We start from the raw sequence: 20137 nt of genomic DNA, 5'->3' as shown, positions 1-20137 counted from the left end.
AACCTCTAGAGTCAAACAAGTAGTGAAGATCAAAATAGACGTATGGAAACTTAGATTATCATCTATAAATATATTCAGAAAAAACTTAACTAGGTTTTAAAACTAGTTGACAAGAAAAGCACATCAATCTGTTTTAAACTATAATTCAACTAAAAAATTGATTTTAATTAAGAGAATTAAAAACAAGAAGACAAGGAATTAGGTGAACAAACTCGGCCCATAGTCACTTTGACCCAAAGTTAAGTAAACCAAACACAGAAAAAGGTGAACCTTTTTTTACCAACCCAAGAAATTAGTGACCAAATTAACTCAACTCATATGACATGACACCTCTATCTTCACAGAAAATTACAATAATGAACTTTATTGTTAAAATACTCTCCTCACCTCAAAATATCCGCATTCACTGCTTTGTGAACAAGGTGTTTATCTCCTTCACATTTATGCTTATAAATAAACCAAACTATGCATAGTTCTTCATTTCCAACTTGTATTTAATTTCCAAAAATGACCGAAACTGAGGAAGTATATTGATAGAAAATGAGTTCAGAAGCATAGAATACAAGGGTGAATTTCTCACCGTTCCTGCCATCATGAGATTGTGGAGAAAACCTGACAGATGGAGTGATAACTAACAAGAAACAAGATCACATAAATTGACCTCAAAAAGCACTCATTTAAGAGCTCAGAACAAACTGCAGAGTAAAAAGGACTTTAAAGTTGAACATGTGTAATCATTACATTATATTCTTCTCAGCAACATTAGAATGTAAATCTTTACAGTATAACTATGCAAATATATAATAAGCATATTCAAACTGTGTATGCTTGCTGAATTGTGTCTATGTCAAGTCCCTTCAATCTCACAACTGATTCTACATGACCTTTTAGTGTATGGAGTTCTCTCAACCTGCATACAATTATTGGAAATAAATAACTAATACTGAATCTTAATAAAGTTTTTTCTTTTTTCAGCAGTATACAAGAAACAAATTTATCCAAACAAGACTTTAACTTGAGTATTTCCCTCATAAAACATATGAAATTCTTATATCATCTCTTAAAAGAATTAGTAGTGGGGGTAGTTCTTCTTGTCTTAGTTACTGTTGTTTCACACTTCTTCAAAACATTTTTTTGCAGCTTATATTGCAATATTTTGATATTTATCCCCACCTTAATTCCTTACCAAATAAAAACAATTACCTTGCAATTTCAGCTCTCCTTTTAGCTTCTTCGGCCATTTGATTGAGTTCATTGACATGTGTACGCTCAGTGAACTTGCTGTCAGGTGGTTGTAATCCATGCAATGTTCTTTGAGCATGTGCCCATTGAAGTTCACGCTGTTCCTTCCCAAAGTCCTTTTGCCTTGTGAATGCAATCTACAAGACAATGAAATCCATAAGCTTAGAACAAGAACTAAAACCAGCCTTGGATTATTCAACACAAGAAAGCAAACTCTGCTCACCCTTTGCTCAATGACAAGATCCCATGCCCTACCGCTGAGAGCATAGCGAATTAAAAATTTAATGATATCAAGTGGGATGTAGAATATTATGTTATACAACCATATAACACCAGCCCAACCCCAACCTATTCCTTCAATTGCAGCAAAGCTCCACTTGGCATATACTGCAATCAAAGTGGCAATCTGCACAACACAGCAAATCCATCACCAAACTTGTTGCAGTAAAAAAAAAGTACAGCAGAATAAAATGGTTTTGTGGCTTACCAGTTGAGCAATTATAAAAGCAACCACCAGCAGTATACCAGGACGCTCAACATATGACCAACCTCGTGATCGAGTTACAAATATAAGGGCCTGACTAATAGTGCTCACTTGAAGATAGATTGCAGATGCAAGTTTCCGAAAATCATCATGAGCAGTTTTTTCAAGAGTTGAGACTCCAAAAACTCGCTGAAAATATACCAGACAAGATAAATAAATCAACGAGGCATCCAAAACAGCCAAAAGAAGAATCTATGTAGGTAATGAGTGAACATTGATTCAAATAAATAGGAAACATTGGACCATATTCATAGCAGTAATGAGTCCTAGCATTGTTGCCATAAAGGGTGGAGCAACGTGAACAGATGTCACGATAAATTCAGATACGAAACTAAAATCATAAAACTCATACTGGGAAAAAATTTGTTTTGTATGCTGCCCAAAAGAATATGACTGTCATCATCGCCAAGTAACTTCCAAGCACAACACCAGTAGTAAATATCTCAGCTAGCTTCCAGCTATCTGGCAGAGGAGATGGTTTTACACGATCTTTTGAAATTGTCATAATAGTTCCTGCAATGTTAAATAAATATTAGCCACCAATACATACATAGAAGCATGCTGCACGAGACATGCAACAGGAAACAATGACAAAGAAAAGAAACAACGAACCATCATTTAGGATGGCAATAATAAGCACCATAAAGGGTGGAAAGTCAAACTTCCATATAAGAGCCAGCAACATGAAACCAAGCTGTAAGCATGTCAAACATGTGGAACATAGCAAAAATATTAGACCCGTCTAATCGTTACTTCATCCAACATGCCAGGTAGAAAATAAACCCTGGAGTTGCAAAATCACTCACCACAATACGGATTGTAATTGAGACTGCATAAATCTGCATGATAGAAGTAAAATATTGTTCAAATGTAAGTAAAGTAAACAGGGGGAGTTGTTGAGAAGATATTAACAGTAATTAAATAGCTCACTGTATAATTTTTCATTCTCTGAAAGATAGCTCGGCTGGTCAAAACAGCACTAATAATAACACTAAGGCCAGGTTCTGTTAGAACAATATCAGATGCACTACGAGCTGCATCAGTAGCATCAGCAACAGCTATACCAATGTCTGCCTTCTTGAGAGCAGGTGCATCATTCACTCCATCACCAGTCATTCCACAAATATGTTTCCTAGCTTGCAAGCGTTTCACAATCTCATACTTGTGCTCTGACCAAATATACAAACCAACTAATATGAGTAAAGAATTACATAATAATAAACTACTACTACTGCTACCAATTAACCTTCCATCCACCACATGTCAACAATAAACAAACCAAGATATTGCTATGACAACACAAAAGCCTACCAGGAAAGACACCAGCAAACCCATCAGCCTTTTCTATTAGCTCATCAATTGGTAAGGCAGCAATGGATTCATCCTTGTCCTGCCCAAGCAAAGCTGATGAAGGATACATATTGGTACCCATTCCCAAGCGACGACCTGTTTCCTTTCCAATAGCTAGCTGATCCCCTAATAGAAAAAGGAAGATACATAATTGAATATTGGGAGGAAAAAATAAAGGGTTCATAATTTCATACGAGCATTATGTTGTTGGCCATTTTCAAAAACAAAAACTTTATTTTAAATGTACAAGTTAATTTCCAAAGATACCATAGCATGGATCACAAATTCTTTCGGTTCATAAAAAATGATAATCAGATTGTGGATTTTTCAACCCATCTAAAGCAAAATCCTTCGTCCAGTGGTACGAATATGTAAATTTAAGTCCCATAATAACTCAGACCAATAACATCCACACAAAAAAAAATGGTTCTGATCAATAAGTAACAAGTTTGGCGAAGAACATGCAAGATAAATCAGATGTCATAGGACTAAGAACACATCAGTTGCTTATATAATACAACACTTATTTCCAATCCTTATTAACCTCATTAAGCTATAAAGACTTATGATTTCATTATCATAACACAAGCAAAGCAAAGGTGTGCACTATCTTATGTTACAGACCTGTAATCATCTTGACATTTACTCCAAGGTTTAGTGCCCTCCGTATTGTTTCCGCACTATCATGCCTTGGTGGGTCAAAGAGAGACAAAAGGCCAACAAATTGCCATGGACCTCCAGCACTCTCTTTCCTTCCATCTGGAACTTCCTGTATAAAATGAAGAAGACTAAATCAACGTTTCCAACTTAAAACATAAGTATGAAGAGGCACCGATTGATTAAGCAATAAATTAATTACTTGGTATGCTACAGCAAGAGATCGTAAACCACGCTCTGCAAACTTGTCTATCACTGAATGAACTCTTCGTTCAATCTCTGCCTTATTGTGTGCAAGATTCAGGATCTAAATATCATGTACAGATCACATCAAAACGAGAATACACAACACCAACTGTTAATATAAAACTACGCAAGCAATGTTGCCAAATTACCTGTTCCGGTGCACCTTTGCTTACTCTATGCATTTTACCATCTTGATCAAGATAAGTCAATGCCGTCCGCTTGTCAGTAGGATTGAAAGGAAGAAAATGTACTTCTTGTATACCAGCGCGTGCCTTCAGTGGCCATAAGTTAAAAAAGAAAAAGTTAGATCAACTTGAATTTAGAAAGATGTGTGTGAATGTGCAAGTTATAGTTGCAGGCTTGAAGCTAAAAAGTGCCTCTAGAAGAATGCAAGGGAATAATAAATGTATGAATATGACTAACCTCCTTTGGATCAGCTAACATCCCAACTATGGCAGTATCAATTGCATCTTGATTCTCAAGCCTTGAAGCTCGGGCAGCCATCAAAATAACAGTATCTGGATCCACTCCTTTTGCAAAAACCTTGATTAAAATTAAAAATTATTAGAACAAGAGGATATCAAACACAAAAATAACCAGAAAATAACACCATTCAGCCATTAATTATCCAACCTCAACTAGATTTTTGTCAACAGTAAGCTTATTCAATGTCAGAGTTCCAGTCTTATCACTGCAAAGCACATCCATGCCTGCCATTTCTTCAATGGCTGTCATCCTCTTTGTGATAGCCCCCTGCAGACATTATCTCCATTAGTTCTTCCCTGCATATATCCACCCAAATCCAAGGTGCTCAACCAAAAGACCTCACTGACCTGCTGAGATAGCCTGTGAGAACCAATGGCCATGGTCACAGACAAAACTGTGGGCATGGCAATTGGAATTCCTCCGATCAGAAGTACAAGGAGGTTATCAATTCCAGGACGATACGGTCTATCTTGGATGGGATACATAACAACAATCTCAATAACCATCCCCACAGCAATTGAACATATGCAGAAGTTCCCAATTGCAGTTAAGACCTGAAAAAAGCAGCAAAAGACTATAACCATGAAACCTGAAATTCTGAACAATGAATATCAGTGGGACTGCGAGGGAGGAGTGAAAAGTTACATTCTCTCATGAGTTACCTTTTGAAAGTGACCCACTTGATTTGTGGTATCAACAAGATGAGCAGCTTTCCCAAAGAATGTATGAACACCGGTAGCAATAACCACAGCTTCAATCTCTCCCTGTTTGCAGGTTGAACCAGAGTATACTCCATCACCAGGACCCTTTGTCACTGGAAGTGATTCACCTGTAAGTGCGGACTGAAAGACACAAAGGAAAAAGAGGATACTTGAGCAATTACGCATGTGGAGGATTCAAAGAACAAATACTATAACATAGATATATAAAAATAATAATAAAAAAATAACCCACTTGATCAATTTTCAAAGGATCCCCTTCAAGAAGCCGAGCATCTGCTGGAATAATATCTCCAAGCTTGATGCTGATTATGTCACCAGGAACTAGGACCGCGGCATCTTGCTCATTCCACCTACCATCTCTAAGAACCTTTACAAACACATTCATGAGAAACGAAACTATAAAGGGGAAAATAAAGAAAAGATTCCTTTCAGATGCTAACTGCACCAATAAGAATATGGAATTCACACACCCGGGCAGTATTGAGATAAAACAAAAAGAAAGACAAAGAGTTTGATACCTTTGCTTTTGGAGCTAGCCGAGCCATGAGAGCTGCTGCAGCATTACCAGCATTGTTCTCCTCGATGAAACTGATGGTTGAATTGATGAGAAGCAAGGTAATAATACCCACAAAGTCTTGCCAATCAGGAGCTTTCCCCTGCACAAATTTTCAAGGAACAAGTCCGAAGAATCAACCTACAAACACACACCTTCATTGCCAATATAAAGTCCCAAAAACTAAGTCCACTTACCCCTCCATTTGCAAGCGCAATGGCCATTATAGCAGCAGCCTCCATAACCCATGATAGAGGATTCCACATAAATCCCAAAAACTTCAAAAATTTGCTCTCCTGAAAAGTACCCCAGAAGACAATTCACCATAAAAGTTCAATTTTTTTAAATGGGATTTAATGAACGAGAAAAAAAAAACAGAGAGAGAAAGTACTTTCTTCTCTTCAAGCTTGTTGTGACCAAAAATGGTAAGCCTCTCCTCAGCAGCTTCACTGCTGAGACCTTCCCTGCCACATCTCAGATTCTCCAAAACCTCCTCAATGGGTATGTTCTCCTGCATTCACAGAGTTAATAAAAAGAAAGCCCCATCAATGAAAAAAAAAAGACCAAGAAAGACACAGCAACCAACAACACAGGGATAGAGTGATTCAGATCTATGTTAATGTTACCAAATCCACAGTTTCCTTCAACACAGCCTCGAGCACTTGGGACTTGTCCCCCATCCTGTGCTTCTTCTTCTTCTGGTTCTTCTTCTCTGTGTATTTCTAGAGCTACCAACTTTGCTCTCACTGCCAAAACCGTTCAGAAATCAAGAGTTAGCGTGCGTGCCTGAAGAAGTGCACCAACCGAAAGAGTTGGCACTAAGTACAAGTAAATAAAAAAAGTGTGCAAACTACAAAGGGCGTATGGTATGGTATGGTATGGTATGGTATGGTATGGGTTATGGGTAGGAGTAGACAACCTAACTGTGAAGTTTGGGATTGAAGATTGAAACGATGTACAACAACAACAACCACACCTCACAGCTCAGAAAAGCACAGACACAAACTCTTATGGATTGCATATGCAAGTAAAAGAAACCATGTTAGAGTTACAGTAGTAGTAGTAGTATACACATACTTAGGGCCACTTGCTCAGTAACATGCTAACAGTCACATCTTTATTTTTCTCTGCTTATCCTACTACCCTTTACATTTTTTTCTTTAAATTTTGCTTTTTTAAATGAGATCATGTTTTAAGAAAATATAAACATTCTCATAATGTGACGTTTTATGGTGGACAGTGAATAATTAAGATAAAATCTAAAATACAATGACAAAAGCTTAGATCAAGAATTTTTTTATAACAAAAATCCAGCAGAAGAGATAGTGTATCAGTCTGAAAGTCCAACATGTGACTTAATAAACGCAAATTTTTGTCTTGCTTCACATTATTTGACATTCTTTTTTTTTTTTTTATATTTGTGCTGTAAGCTACTTGTTTAAACTGTGATATGTGGGTTGTTCTCTTAATATAAATAGGTTTTATTGAATATGTGTGGTGAAAGTGTTCATTTAAACATATGGGCTCTACAATTTTATAATTTTTATACCGTTTTATTGAAAATAATAAGGTATTATTGTTTTGATATTTAACAAATTTTTACACATACTTTATATTTATATTTATATATATAATGTTTTACTTTTTATCTTTTTCTTTCTTTATAAATTTAAAAGTTAACATTTTTAATGACTAAAATACCTTTACAAATAGATTGTATACTGTGCAAGTGGTGTCAAAAAATATTATAAAGTTGGTGTCATTTTTGTTGATTTATATTATATTTTAAAACATTTTCATTTTTGAAAGACATCAAAGGTCTTAATGCTTAGTTTCATGTTTAATAACTAATATTTCTTGTTCTACAACAATTTCAAACTAGTTTTTCATTACGTTATTATTATGTCTCATTCTCTTTAGAATTTAATTAAATTTAGTCATATGTGGAGAAATAACATTTATAATAATTTTTTACAAGATTATACTTAGAGATTGGTGACTAGTGTTTATAATAATTGGTAAAATCAATTTAATTTTTTTTCTAAATAATTGGAAGTGGATAAAAGCTCCAGAGTTGCATTATAAGAGATGGGAGAATCTCTTAAAAATATTATCTTTCATCATTTATATATCAGGTTTCGTTTGCGTTTTGGGGAATGAATCTTTTCACAAATAAATTTTTAATAAAATTGACAAAATTACTAAATAAAGTAAATTTTTATTTTTTTATAAAAATTATAAAGTAAAATAATAAAATTTTTAACTTTTTTATTAAAAATAATTATTTTCAAATTTTATCGAATTAAACTTTATCAAAGTATCATTTTTCTTAAAATTTTATCCTTTAATCATCATTGCATGTAAGGAATTTTTCCTATTAGTGGTTGGAAGCTTATGATTTGGTGAAGTATAAGAAGTAACATCACATTTAATACTCAGAAAATATTAAGATCGAGTATGACAAAGAACCCATCAAAGCAAAAACATGATGTAAAAAGAAAAGAAAAGACTTTCACGATCAGTCCAAAATTTTTCAAAAAATTTAATGCAAGTGCATCTCATGTGAAGAGACAGTAAAATGTAGCTTCACTATTTAGAATGTAATGCAAAGGTGGATCATTGTGCTGCAAAGCTTTCTGATAGTCAAAGTTCTGAATTATAACTAGGTATTTTTACCTTTTCTCGTAAAAAAAATAGAGAAAAAAAATATGGAATAATATAAATAATTTTATGGTACATCTTGTTAGAAGTGAGCTTTAAACCTAACTCAATCCTACAAAACCGTCTTGTAAGGTGAGATTTGCACCTCACTTATATAGTATGAATTAATTTTATCTATAATCGATGTGAGACTTTTAACATATCTAATTATAAACTTTAATCTGTGATATATTCATTTATTTTTATAACTATTATAGCTAAATTATAATTACATACGGGTATTTGTTCTTTTTACTTTTTTACACAAACCTTATTAAAGTCTGAATTTGTATAAAAGTCAAAAATCTTACGTTAAATAGAAATAAAACAAATTCATAATATTCAGTGAATACAAATGTTATTTTATAAATTAATTTTGTAAGATCAAATTAAATTTAAAATAATATCATAATCATTTAAAATTTATCTTAACATTGTTTACTAAACTATTATATTAACTGATATTAAATTATTACTAGATTATCATTAATATTTAAATTTACACTTAATATATATATATATATATATATATTGATGTAAAAGATATGTCAAGATCTCTTGTTGATTAAAAATATAAAAGATATGTTAAGATTTTTCATCGATTAAAAATAAATAAGATAAAATTATTATATATAAATTTGTGTAAATGTTACTTTACAAATTAATTTTAAGATACCTTGATCTCAATAAGTAATGTGATGAAAGAAATACATCCACCGTGTTTGAAAGCAATGTATAGTTTTAGAATGGTAAGGTTTTAAAGTAGTATAATGAAAATAAAGGTGTGTTGTGTTTTTTGGTGCGGTGCGGCGGGGAAGAGAAGGTGGAGGCTGGACCAGTGCCCATTAAATCTATGCCAGCAAAACCACATGCATGCACTTACTCTCAAAACTCATCTCTATCTTCTTTTATTTTACTTTTCTTTTCTTCTCTTTTTTTTACATCCCTATTTCAATTCAAATAATTCTTCAAAGTTGGATTGTTTTAACTAATTTTTATTAAAAAATTACGTAAGATATTAAAAAAAATTACGTATATATTTTACTAATTTTATTTTATTTTCAACTAAATAATTTTATGCTTAGTTGATATTATTTATATTAAGAAAGCTGAATTTATAATGTAAATAAACAAAGTAAGTGAATGTTAGTAAATATTTTTTAGTTAAATTATATTAATATAAAAGAAAAAAAAATTGCGACAGCTTGGGATACCTTGTCGATTCAACTTGCCGTGCCAATAGCAAATAAAAAGATGGAGAGTGAGTCTGTGACAGTGCCCTTATCCCTTTCGCTTTCCCCTTCCATATCCCTTGCCTTTTCAACTATTCTTTCTTTAAGCTTTTTTATAAAAAGCCACTTTTTTTTATTTATGTTGGAGAAGTCATTGCTTAAAAAACTGCAATTATCATTTTAATAATTAAAATTACTTTTTTTATTTATATCTATTCATTTTGAACCAGTCAGGTTTGTTGCTTTAAAATTATTTTTCAATCAAATATTTCACGTTATATATTTAATGAGCCTTTCGTGAATAAAAATTGAGAAATATAAATTATTAAATGTGATATTGACATCGCGCCCAATATCACTTTTTGTATTTAATCAATGGGATTGAGTTGATATGGAAATTTTAATAAAATTTATTATCAACTGAAAATAACTTTATCATTGTATAAGTTCTACAACATGTATTTAGCATTCTTTTAGCATGTTATAACTATAAAGTATTTGTTAATATTAACGTCCCAACAAAATCTATTGGTGGTCATATACAGTGTTAAATTGAAATTTTTTTTTTTTTTTAATTATGGAATGTGAAATATTGTGTTTTTACAAGTTAGGTTCATAAACTATAACATGGTGGGCCAGGGAGAACAGAAGAAGGGCTAAGAAGAGGGGTAGGGTTTGATTTTTCTGAAAAACAAAACTACTTTTTAAGGGAATCCAAACAAAAATCCAAAACATGATTCCGACCATTTTGTTTTTCTCTTCGGATGAGAGTTGTGAAAGCGATTTATAATATATTTCCAAAATGGCATACTTCATATGAATAATACTTCACCTTGGAAACAAATTTGTGTTAAGTTTATTATATATAACATTTTATTATCAAAATTTCCTCTTAAATATAACATCTACATGTTCTTCTTTTATCACATTCTCTCAAAATCTCACTCCATGTCCATTTCTATTTTTTACTTTGCAAAATATCTATTAGTTTCTATTTATTGACATGACAGATGCATTATTTCGACTACAGTGTCATTTAATTTATCGAAAATCAGAAATAATATTTTGTGTTTGGATAATTCAAAAATGTTTTTCAATATTAGTGTTAGAGGCTTTAAAAGTTCAAAATATCATTAGATGTGTGGAGATAAAAAACTAAAAACATAAAGAGTATAAATATGGTTGGAATTTATATTCAATTAAGATTTGTGAACTTTTGTTTTATAATAAAAATGGTAAATGTAAGAATAAAAAAATAAGAAAGAGTAGTAATGGTTTTTAAAATGTGACACTCAATTAATTTATTACTTAAAACTATAAATACAATTTATATTTATTCAGATTCATTTTATAAAAATTATCATTTTTTTAAAACTCTTTTTTTTAAATTTCTTTCTTAATTTTTTACTTTATCTTTCATTTACTTGGATGAAGATCAAAGGACAAATAGAGATCTTTTCGGAGCTCTACCATCCAACCGATCACAATTTAAAACATAATAAGTTCACTTTTTGTTCATTTTTAAGTTAGTGTTTTTTTTTTAATTGCATGCTTTATGGTTAACACATCTGATCCAAAATAGTTCAAAGTAAATAAATATTTATTTGTTTGTGATCATGAAGATGTGTTATGATATTTGATTAGTGTTTTCTTTGTGTAGTTAAAGTATTTTGTGGGAACTAGAGTTGTAAGAACAAGCTTTGAGTCAAGGTTTTTACTCCACATAAGGGAAGCTGATTTATTTATAATGATGAAGTGATTATGATGATGAATTTAAAGATGTTGTGATGATGATTTGAGTTGTTTGGTTTGAAATTTTATTTGTGGAATTGATTTTATTATGTTAGGATTATCCAATTTCTTTTATCTGAGATCTATTTTGAACTAAAACATGACATTTTAAGCTATAGAACAACTATAATTGCTTAGATAGGCAAGTTGGATAACTTATCTTAGTTGAATAAGGAGCTAAAATCATTGGGCGCCAAGCAAAGTACTCAAGTAAGTAAGTTTCAGGACCATTGGGTGCTCACTTGATAATGAGCTTCAGTGGGTCTTGTGTTGGGTGCTACAAGCTTGGTGTTGGGTAGTGCAAAGCTTGTGTCGGGTGCTACTTGAAATTAAATTCCGAAGGTTCCAGAAGGGCTCGTGATGTCGAACTCGCAAATATAAAATTCACTTTGATGCTCTTTAGGAAGGGATGTTTTCCAACCATGATATAGTTATAGCTCCTAAGAGATGAAAGGTGCAGATCTTTAAGTCTACTCAATACACATGTCTTCCAGAAGTAGAGTCAAATGTTTAAATCTTTAGAACCAGTGAGTTGTGATTTCATATATATGATTGTGAGAGGTAGGTTTTTGTATAGACATGTTATTCTTGTTATATGTGATTGGCTTGTTATGATAATGAGAAATTCACTCATTTTATGAGAAAATTTATAATTTGTATGGTCTCTTATAATATACTAACTTACTATGTTGTTTGTTGTGTAGTGGTTTGTCCACCTCCTATGATCATGTGTTATATACATGAGCAGAGGACACTGCAAATAAAAGAGTTGTGAAACAATAAAATTATGGATAGTCTTCTTAAATAGATTAGTCGTAGCTTAGGTATATAATTTTTGTATTGTATTAATTATCCTAATTGATGAAGTATTAATTATCTTTTAGAGTTTAGTTTTAGATTTTCTCATAAAGAATTTCTAAATACATCTTATATACATGTATATTTGTTTATGCTTTTTATTAATTTTATAATATTTTTAATTAGTAAGATAATCCTATTGGGGTGTTACGATAAATATTTATTCAATTATGATTATAAATCAAAAAGTGTTCAAGGGTTACCATACTATTATATATCGTCTTATTTTAACAATGTATATTTTAATATTTTATCATTTACATTCAACTATTTTATTTGATGGTTCTACTTTGTTTTTTTTTTTTGTCAATATTTTACTTTATATAGTTTATTGCTTTACTTGTTCTTTGCTGAATGCTGTTCATAACAATAATTTATTTTTTAATAATTTACTTTACCTATTTTATCTATTTCTTCTATTATATATTTTAATTTGTTTTCACAATCGCAAATAAATTATATTTCAAATAATGTTTTCATTTAAAAAAATATTTGTTGACATTTAGTTATAAAAAATTAACAATATATGTACTTTATATTTTGCTTAATGATTTATTGTATAATTATAATTAATATCGAATAAAATAAATTCACTTGGTTATGACAATTTGATTTTGACACTAACGTAGTGTTCGCTTGCTTGTATGGATCGCACTATTTGCAGTCATTTGCATCGCGAATTTATGAGATGACTTTGATATCTCATCTTTGCTAATATGCGACGATTTCAAAGTGATATGATACATTTTACTCAATTAACCATGCATGTGTGTGTGAGTGAACCGGTGTGGGGTGGAAAGAGTGGGTGGTGTGTATAGCTCTCAAACGGGTAATCCGGCCCGATCCAGCTCGACCCACCATGGATTAATGATTTAGTGAACCAACCCAACCCGACTCACTTTTTAGTGAGCCAAAAAATTCAAACCCGGCTCGGCCCACCACGGGTTGGCGGCTTAAACGGGTTGGCACATGGGTTCACTTAATTAAAAAAATACAATTTTTTAATTTCTTTTCAGTCAAAACTAAATTTTAATTCTAATTAAAATCTAAATAAACTTTAATGCAATCCAAATACAAACCAAAATTAAAAAAAATGCAAATTATTTATGTGTTGGATAAAAAAAATAACCTAACATGACCCAAATGTAAAGCCCAACTTAATAAAAAAAAATAAAAAACACTTGTGTGACCCTTTTATATGCGGGTTGGTGAGCCAACCCGGCTCACCATGGGTTCAACCCAGGTGAGTTGGGTTCTAGATGAGCCGGGTCAAAAATCAATCCTATTGAAATTTGTAAAAAAATTTCAACCGAACCCGGCCCGAACCCGTGGTGAGCCGAGTTGGCTTGCGGGTTCTAACCCATTTTGACAGCTCTAGAAGTGTGTGAGTGAGAACACAATGATGCTTATTTATGAGTGTGAACTCCACCAATTACATAACCAGTGTGGTGATGTGTGTGTGGCACCGATTACCTGTGTGTGTGTCCGTGGTGATTTTTTTTTTAATTTTATACATTTTTTTCCATTCACACAAAATTATATTTATTTATTTTAAAATTTTATTTAATTTAGAATTTTTAAAAAATTTGTATTATTTAATTTTAATTGTTTTTATAACATCAAATTACAAAATTATTCTTTTTTTCATCAAAGGTATTTTGGTAACTTTGAAATTCTATCTCTTTTTATAATTTTTTTTATCTATCACATCAATCAAATATCTCATTAACTTTCATAAAATTTATCTCTAAATTCACTCACTTTACCCTCTAAATCGACTTCAAAAAACATACATATTCATCCACTCAAATTCATCTTCACACTCTCGTCCAAATCCATTCACTCAAAATAACACTACCTACCTAAGTATGTTATGAGAAAAAAAATAATAAAAAAAATTATCGAAGTCGAAAGTTGAAACTTTATACTTGCAATGATTTGAAAATAGATCAATGATAAGCAATGATTTAGAAGAAATCATTGTGATCGTCCATGTATGACTTCCTTATTAAAAAAAAAAACATTGAGATCAAAACCAGATATCAATTGAAATTAAATTTTATGGTGCTGCTTTTGATTATGACTTGAAGTATTTAAAAATTATTAATTGTTTTCTATTGAAAGGAATAATTGTTCAAAAACAAAATCATTTTGCAGAAAAATAGTGAATATTCTGTTTTTGTGTTATGAATTTTAAAATTTTAACTAAATAAAAATAAGGTTAAATATGTTTTCGTCTTTAACTCACTTAATTGAAATTAGTTTATATTTGAAATGTCTGTCCATTTTAGTTCCTCAACCTTAAAAATGCATAAATTTAGTTATTTTAACCAAATTTTGTTTAGTTTATTTTATGTTTTAAACACGTTTTTTATCTAACATTGAAATGGAAATATGTCAAACAGTATCAACTAACTTAAATGTTATTTTGAAACATGCTTGAAACGTCAACTAAACTTATCAAAATCTGTTAAAAGAACTAAATTCACACATACTTAACATTGAGAAACTAACTTAGATCAAAATTTAAAATGGGAATTAACTCTAATATTAACTCAAAGTGGAGACAAAAACATATTTAACCTATAAAAATATAATATTGAATTTTGATTAATATAAGTAAAAATTATTTTAATGTTTATTTTGTCATTATAATCGAAAGATAAATATTAAAGAATCTTTATTGATAAATACATTATTTCAAATACAATAAATGTTATGTGATTTATAAAAATTAAAAACTAGTATTTATTAATTTGTAACAATATATTAAAGGATTCTTCTACACATTTTATATTTCTATTTTATTCTTAAATATATTTTAAATAAAAAATCATAGAAGATGTATATTTAATATTTCTAGTTTATTTTTAATTATATTTTAAAATTCAAAAAAAAAAATTTCATGTATCTCAAAGTAAGTACCTTAGCCGTAAAAGGTATTAAATAGGGTTAAATATGTTTTTTTGTCCTTTAACTTTTAGTAAATGTTGGAATTAGTCCATTTCAAAATATGTGGATTTAATCCTTTTATCGTGGCTTCCTAACATTTTTTCATTTCATTATTTTATATATTTTATAATTATATTTATATATTTATATATTTATATACTATTTATATTAAAGATTTTCAAATTTTTCTAAAAATCTCATGTATATTTCATTGTCTCTTTTTTTTCTCTTCCAGACTTCCATCTCTTCTTCATGTCTTCCTTTCTTTCTCAATTTTCATCCTCAATCTTTTTTCCTTTTCAAAATAAAATTACACTACGGTAAAATTGATGATTTAAGAAACATTTTAAACTGATAAATTTATTCTTTTGAATAGATTTATTTTTACCTTTTTTTAAGGATTTTCCTCTTGCAATAAATTTGTTTAGTGTGTACCATTAGACAGTGATAAATTTATCTTTCTCTAAGTATGTGAGAGGTGATAAATTTATATTAGAAAAATTATAATAAAAAGTAAAAGAATAATTTTTTTTTTCAGCGAAAGGCTCAAGATTAAGATGAAAAAATGCATTTACGTCAATTAAACTTAAAAAATTTGATGAGAATCCAAGAATTAAGGACAATGAAAATCAATTATATCAAGTTTTAAAGTTACATATAATGAATTTGAAAAAATCTAATTTGACACAGTTGAATTTTTTGTCCAAGTTCTGCCACTGATGGTGGTCTATTTACGTTGAGAGAAGAGTGATTTATAGAAACATTTGTCCAGTAGAAGTTAGTTTTTAAATATTGAATAGTTTACTCATAAAACACAGTTGTCCTCCTATATGCATGGGTGGTGGTAGAGGTTGATATTTAAATATTGAATGTTTTATTTTAAAACATCGAAAGGAATTGATGATGATCACTAGCGTGGCTCCCAACAAATTTTTCATCTCATTTTTTTATATATTTTATAATTATGTTTATATATTTATATATTATTTATATTAAGATTTTAATTTTTCTCTAAAAATCTCATGTATAGTTCATTTTCTTTTTTTTTTCTCTTTCAGGCATCCATCTCTTCTTCATCTCTCTTTTCTCAATTTTCATCCTCTATCTCTTTTTCTTGTCAAAATAAAATTACACTATGGTAAAATTGATGAGTTAAGTAACATTTTGAACTAATGAATTTATTCTTTTGAATAAATTTATTTTTACCTTTTTAAAGGATTTTCCTCTTGCATGTGATAAATTTGTTTAGTGTGTACCACTGGATAGTGATAAATTTATCTTTCTCTATGTATATGAGAGGTGATAAATTTATATTAGTAGAAAAATTATAATAAAAAATAAAAGAATAATTTATTTTAAGCGGAAGACTCGAGATAAAGATGAAAAAATGCATTTACGTCAATTAAACTTAAGAAATTTGATGTCAATATAAGAATTAAAGACAATGAAAAACAATTATATCAAGTTACAAAGTTACATATAATAAATTTGAAAAAATCTAATTGACACTGTTGAAATTTTTGTCTAAGTTCTGTCACTGATGGTGTTCTATTTAAGTTGAGAGAAGAGTAATTCCTAGAAACACACAATTGTTCCGTAGAAGTTAACTTTTAAATATTGAATAATTTACTGAAAAAACACAGTTGTTTTTCAAATATTTAATGTTTTATTTTAAAACATTGGGAGGAGTTGATGATGGTCACCGACTAACCTTCTTGATGACTTAGTGGAGTCGTGACTCCCCAATATTTTTTCATTTCATTTTTTTATATATTTCATAATTATGTTTATATATTTATATGTTATTTATATTAAAATGGTAAATTTTTTCTAAAAATCTCATGTATAGTTCATTCTTTTTTTTTCTCTTCCGAAGATCCACTTCTTCTGCTCTCACTCTCTTTTCCAATTTTCATCCTCAAACTCTTTGTTTTCAAAATAAAATTACACTACGATAAAATTGATGAGGTAAGGAATATTTTGAATTCATCAATTAATTTTTTTGAATGAATTTATTTTTAGTTTTTTTTAAGGATTTTCCTCTTGCACGGATAAATTATTTTAGTGTGTACCATTAGATAGTGATAAATTTATCTTTCTCTAAATATGTAAGAGGTGATAACTTTATATTAGAATAATTATATTGAAAAGTAAAAGTATAATTTTTGTCAAGAGGAAGGCTTGAGATGAAAAAAAAAATGCATTTACATCTATTAAACTTAAGAAATTTGATGTCAATCTAATAAGAATTAAAGACAATAAAAACAATTATATCAATTCTAAAGTTACATATAATGATTTAAAAAAAAATCTAATTTGACACCCTTGAATATTTTTGTCCAAGTTTTGTCACTGGTGGTGGTGGTCTATTTATGTTGAGAGAAGAGTGATTCATAGAAACACACAGTAGGTAGAAGTTAACTTTTAAATATTGAATAATTTACTGAAAACAATTGTCCTCTTACATGCATGGGTAGTGGAAGAGGTTGATTATTAAATATTGAATGTTTTATTTTAAAACATTATGAGGAGTTGATGGTCACCGGCTAACCTTCTTTATGACTTAGTGGAGTCGTGACTCCCCAAAATTTTTTCATTTCATATTTTTTATATATTTTATAATTATGTTTATATATTTATATATTATTTATATTAAAATTTTAAATTTTTTCTAAATATCTCATGTCTAGTTCTCTCTCTCTTTTTTTTTTCTCTTCCAAACATCCATTTCTTCTTCTTCTCTCTCTCTCTTTTCCAATTTTCATCCTCGAACTCTTTGTTTTCAAAATAAAATTACACTACCGTAAAATTGATGAGATAAGGAAGATTTTGAATTCATCAATTTCTTTTTTTTGAATGAATTTATTTTTGCATTTACATCTATTAAAGTTAAGAAATTTGATGTAAATCTAATAAGAATTAAAGACAATGAAAAACAAATATATCAAGTTCTAAAGTTACACATAATGATTTTGAAAAAATCTAATTTGACACCCTTGAATATTTTTGTCCAAGTTTTGTCATTGATGGTGGTGGTCTATTTAAGTTGAGAGAAGAGTGATTCATAGAAACACACAGGTAGAAGTTAACTTTTAAATATTGAATAATTTACTGAAAAAACACAGTCGTCCTCTTACATGTATAGGTAGTGGTAGAGGTTTCTTTTTGAATATTGAATGTTTTAATTTAAAACATTCAGAGGAGTTGATGATGGTCACCGGCGAACCTTCTTGATGACTTAGGGGAGTCGTGACTCCCAAAAAAAATTTCATTTCATTTTTTTATATATTTTATAATTATGTTTATATATTTATATATTATTTATATTAAAATTTTAACTTTTTTCTAAAAATCTCATGTATAGTTCATTCTTTCTTCTTTTTTTCTTTTTTTTCTCTTCTAAACATCTATTTCTTCTTCTCTCCCTTTCTTTTCCAATTTTCATCCTCAAACTCTTTTTGTTTTCAAAATAAAATTACACAATGATAAAATTGATGAGGTAAGAAATATTTGGAATTCATCAATTTATTTTTTTGTATGAATTTTTTTTTACCTTTTTTTTAAGGATTTTCCTCTTGCATGTGATAAATTTGTTTAGTGTGTATCATTGGACAATGATAAATTTACCTTTCTCTAAATATGTAAAAGGTGATAAATTTATATTAGAATAATTATATTAAAAAGTAAAAGTATAATTTTTGTTAAGAGGAAGGTTCGAGATGAAAATGTAAAAAATGCATTTAGAACTACTAAACTTAAGAAATTTAATGACAATCTAAGAATTAAAGACAATGAAAAACAAATATATCAAGTTCTAAAGTTACATATAATGAATTTGAAAATATCTAATTTGACACCCTTGAATATTTTGTCCTAGTTCTGTATGATGGTAGGATTACTTCTAGAAACACAATTGTCCTCATACATGCATTAGTGGGTAGAAGTTAGCTTTTAAATATTGAATAGTTTACTAAAAAAACACAGTTGTTCCTACATGCGTTAGTGGTGGTAGAGATTGGCTTTTTAAATATTAAATGCTTTATTTTAAAACGTTCAAAGGGATTGATGGAGGTCTATTTATGTTGAGAGGACAATGATTTGTAGAGATACAGTTGCCCCCCTCTACATGCATCGGTGGGTAGAAGTTATCTTTTAAATATTGAATAGTTTACTGAAAAAACATTGCCCTCCTACATGCAATGGTGGTGGTAGAGGTTGACTTTTAAATATTGAATGCTTTATTTTTGTAAAGTTGGAAGGGGTTAATGGTGGTCTATTTATGTTGAGAGGGGGTTGATTCCTGGAAACACAGTTTCCCTCTCACTTGCATTGGTGTTGGTTGAGGTTGGCTTTTTAAATATTGAATGCTTTATTTTAAAAGGTTGAGAGGGGTTGATGAGAGTTTATTTATGTTGAGAGAAGGATGATTCCTGGAAACACAGTCCCCCCTCCTACATGCATTGTTGGGTAGAAGTTAGCTTTTAAATATTGATCAGTTTACTAAAACCTACTACACGCATTGATGGTGGTAGAGGTTAACTTTTTAAATATTGAATGCTTCATTTTAAAACATTGAGGTCTATTTATGTTGATAGAAGGGTGATTCTAGAAAATCAGTTGTCCTCCTACATGCATTGGTGTGTAAAATTTAACTTTTAAATGTTGAATAGTTTACTGAAAAAATACAGTTGTCCTCCTACATACATTGGTCGTGGTAGAGATTGACTTTTAAATATTAAATGTTTTATTTTGAAACATTAAGAGGGATTGATGGTGGTCACCAACGAGCCTTTTTTGTGACTTA

The 20137-nt window shown here is 29.9% G+C and overlaps 1 protein-coding gene across 1 annotated transcript; it reads right to left on the bottom strand.

Moving 5' to 3' along the window:
• Window positions 1–508: 508 nt before the first annotated feature.
• Window positions 509–6891, bottom strand: HA11 (H[+]-ATPase 11). Its single transcript, XM_028062860.2, has 22 exons — window positions 6720–6891; window positions 6427–6546; window positions 6192–6311; window positions 5998–6096; window positions 5766–5903; window positions 5480–5614; window positions 5188–5367; window positions 4873–5079; window positions 4673–4792; window positions 4463–4582; window positions 4189–4311; window positions 3996–4100; window positions 3761–3905; window positions 3098–3262; window positions 2717–2955; window positions 2593–2625; window positions 2399–2480; window positions 2139–2299; window positions 1730–1915; window positions 1466–1648; window positions 1204–1379; window positions 509–910 (listed from the first exon to the last, which is right to left on the bottom strand). Exons 2-22 carry the CDS (start codon window positions 6478–6480, stop codon window positions 814–816), a joined length of 2868 nt encoding a protein of 955 aa, XP_027918661.1. The 5' UTR covers window positions 6481–6546; window positions 6720–6891; the 3' UTR covers window positions 509–813.
• Between the last annotated feature and the right edge of the window lie 13246 nt (window positions 6892–20137).

The sequence above is a fragment of the Vigna unguiculata genome, chromosome 3, assembly GCF_037176805.1.
Source record: "Vigna unguiculata cultivar grain cowpea cultivar isolate G323 ecotype 2 chromosome 3, ASM3717680v1, whole genome shotgun sequence".
Taxonomy (NCBI): domain Eukaryota; kingdom Viridiplantae; phylum Streptophyta; class Magnoliopsida; order Fabales; family Fabaceae; genus Vigna; species Vigna unguiculata.
The sequence above is the reverse complement of the archived record's forward strand: the minus strand, read 5'-3'. Positions and strand labels throughout refer to the sequence as shown.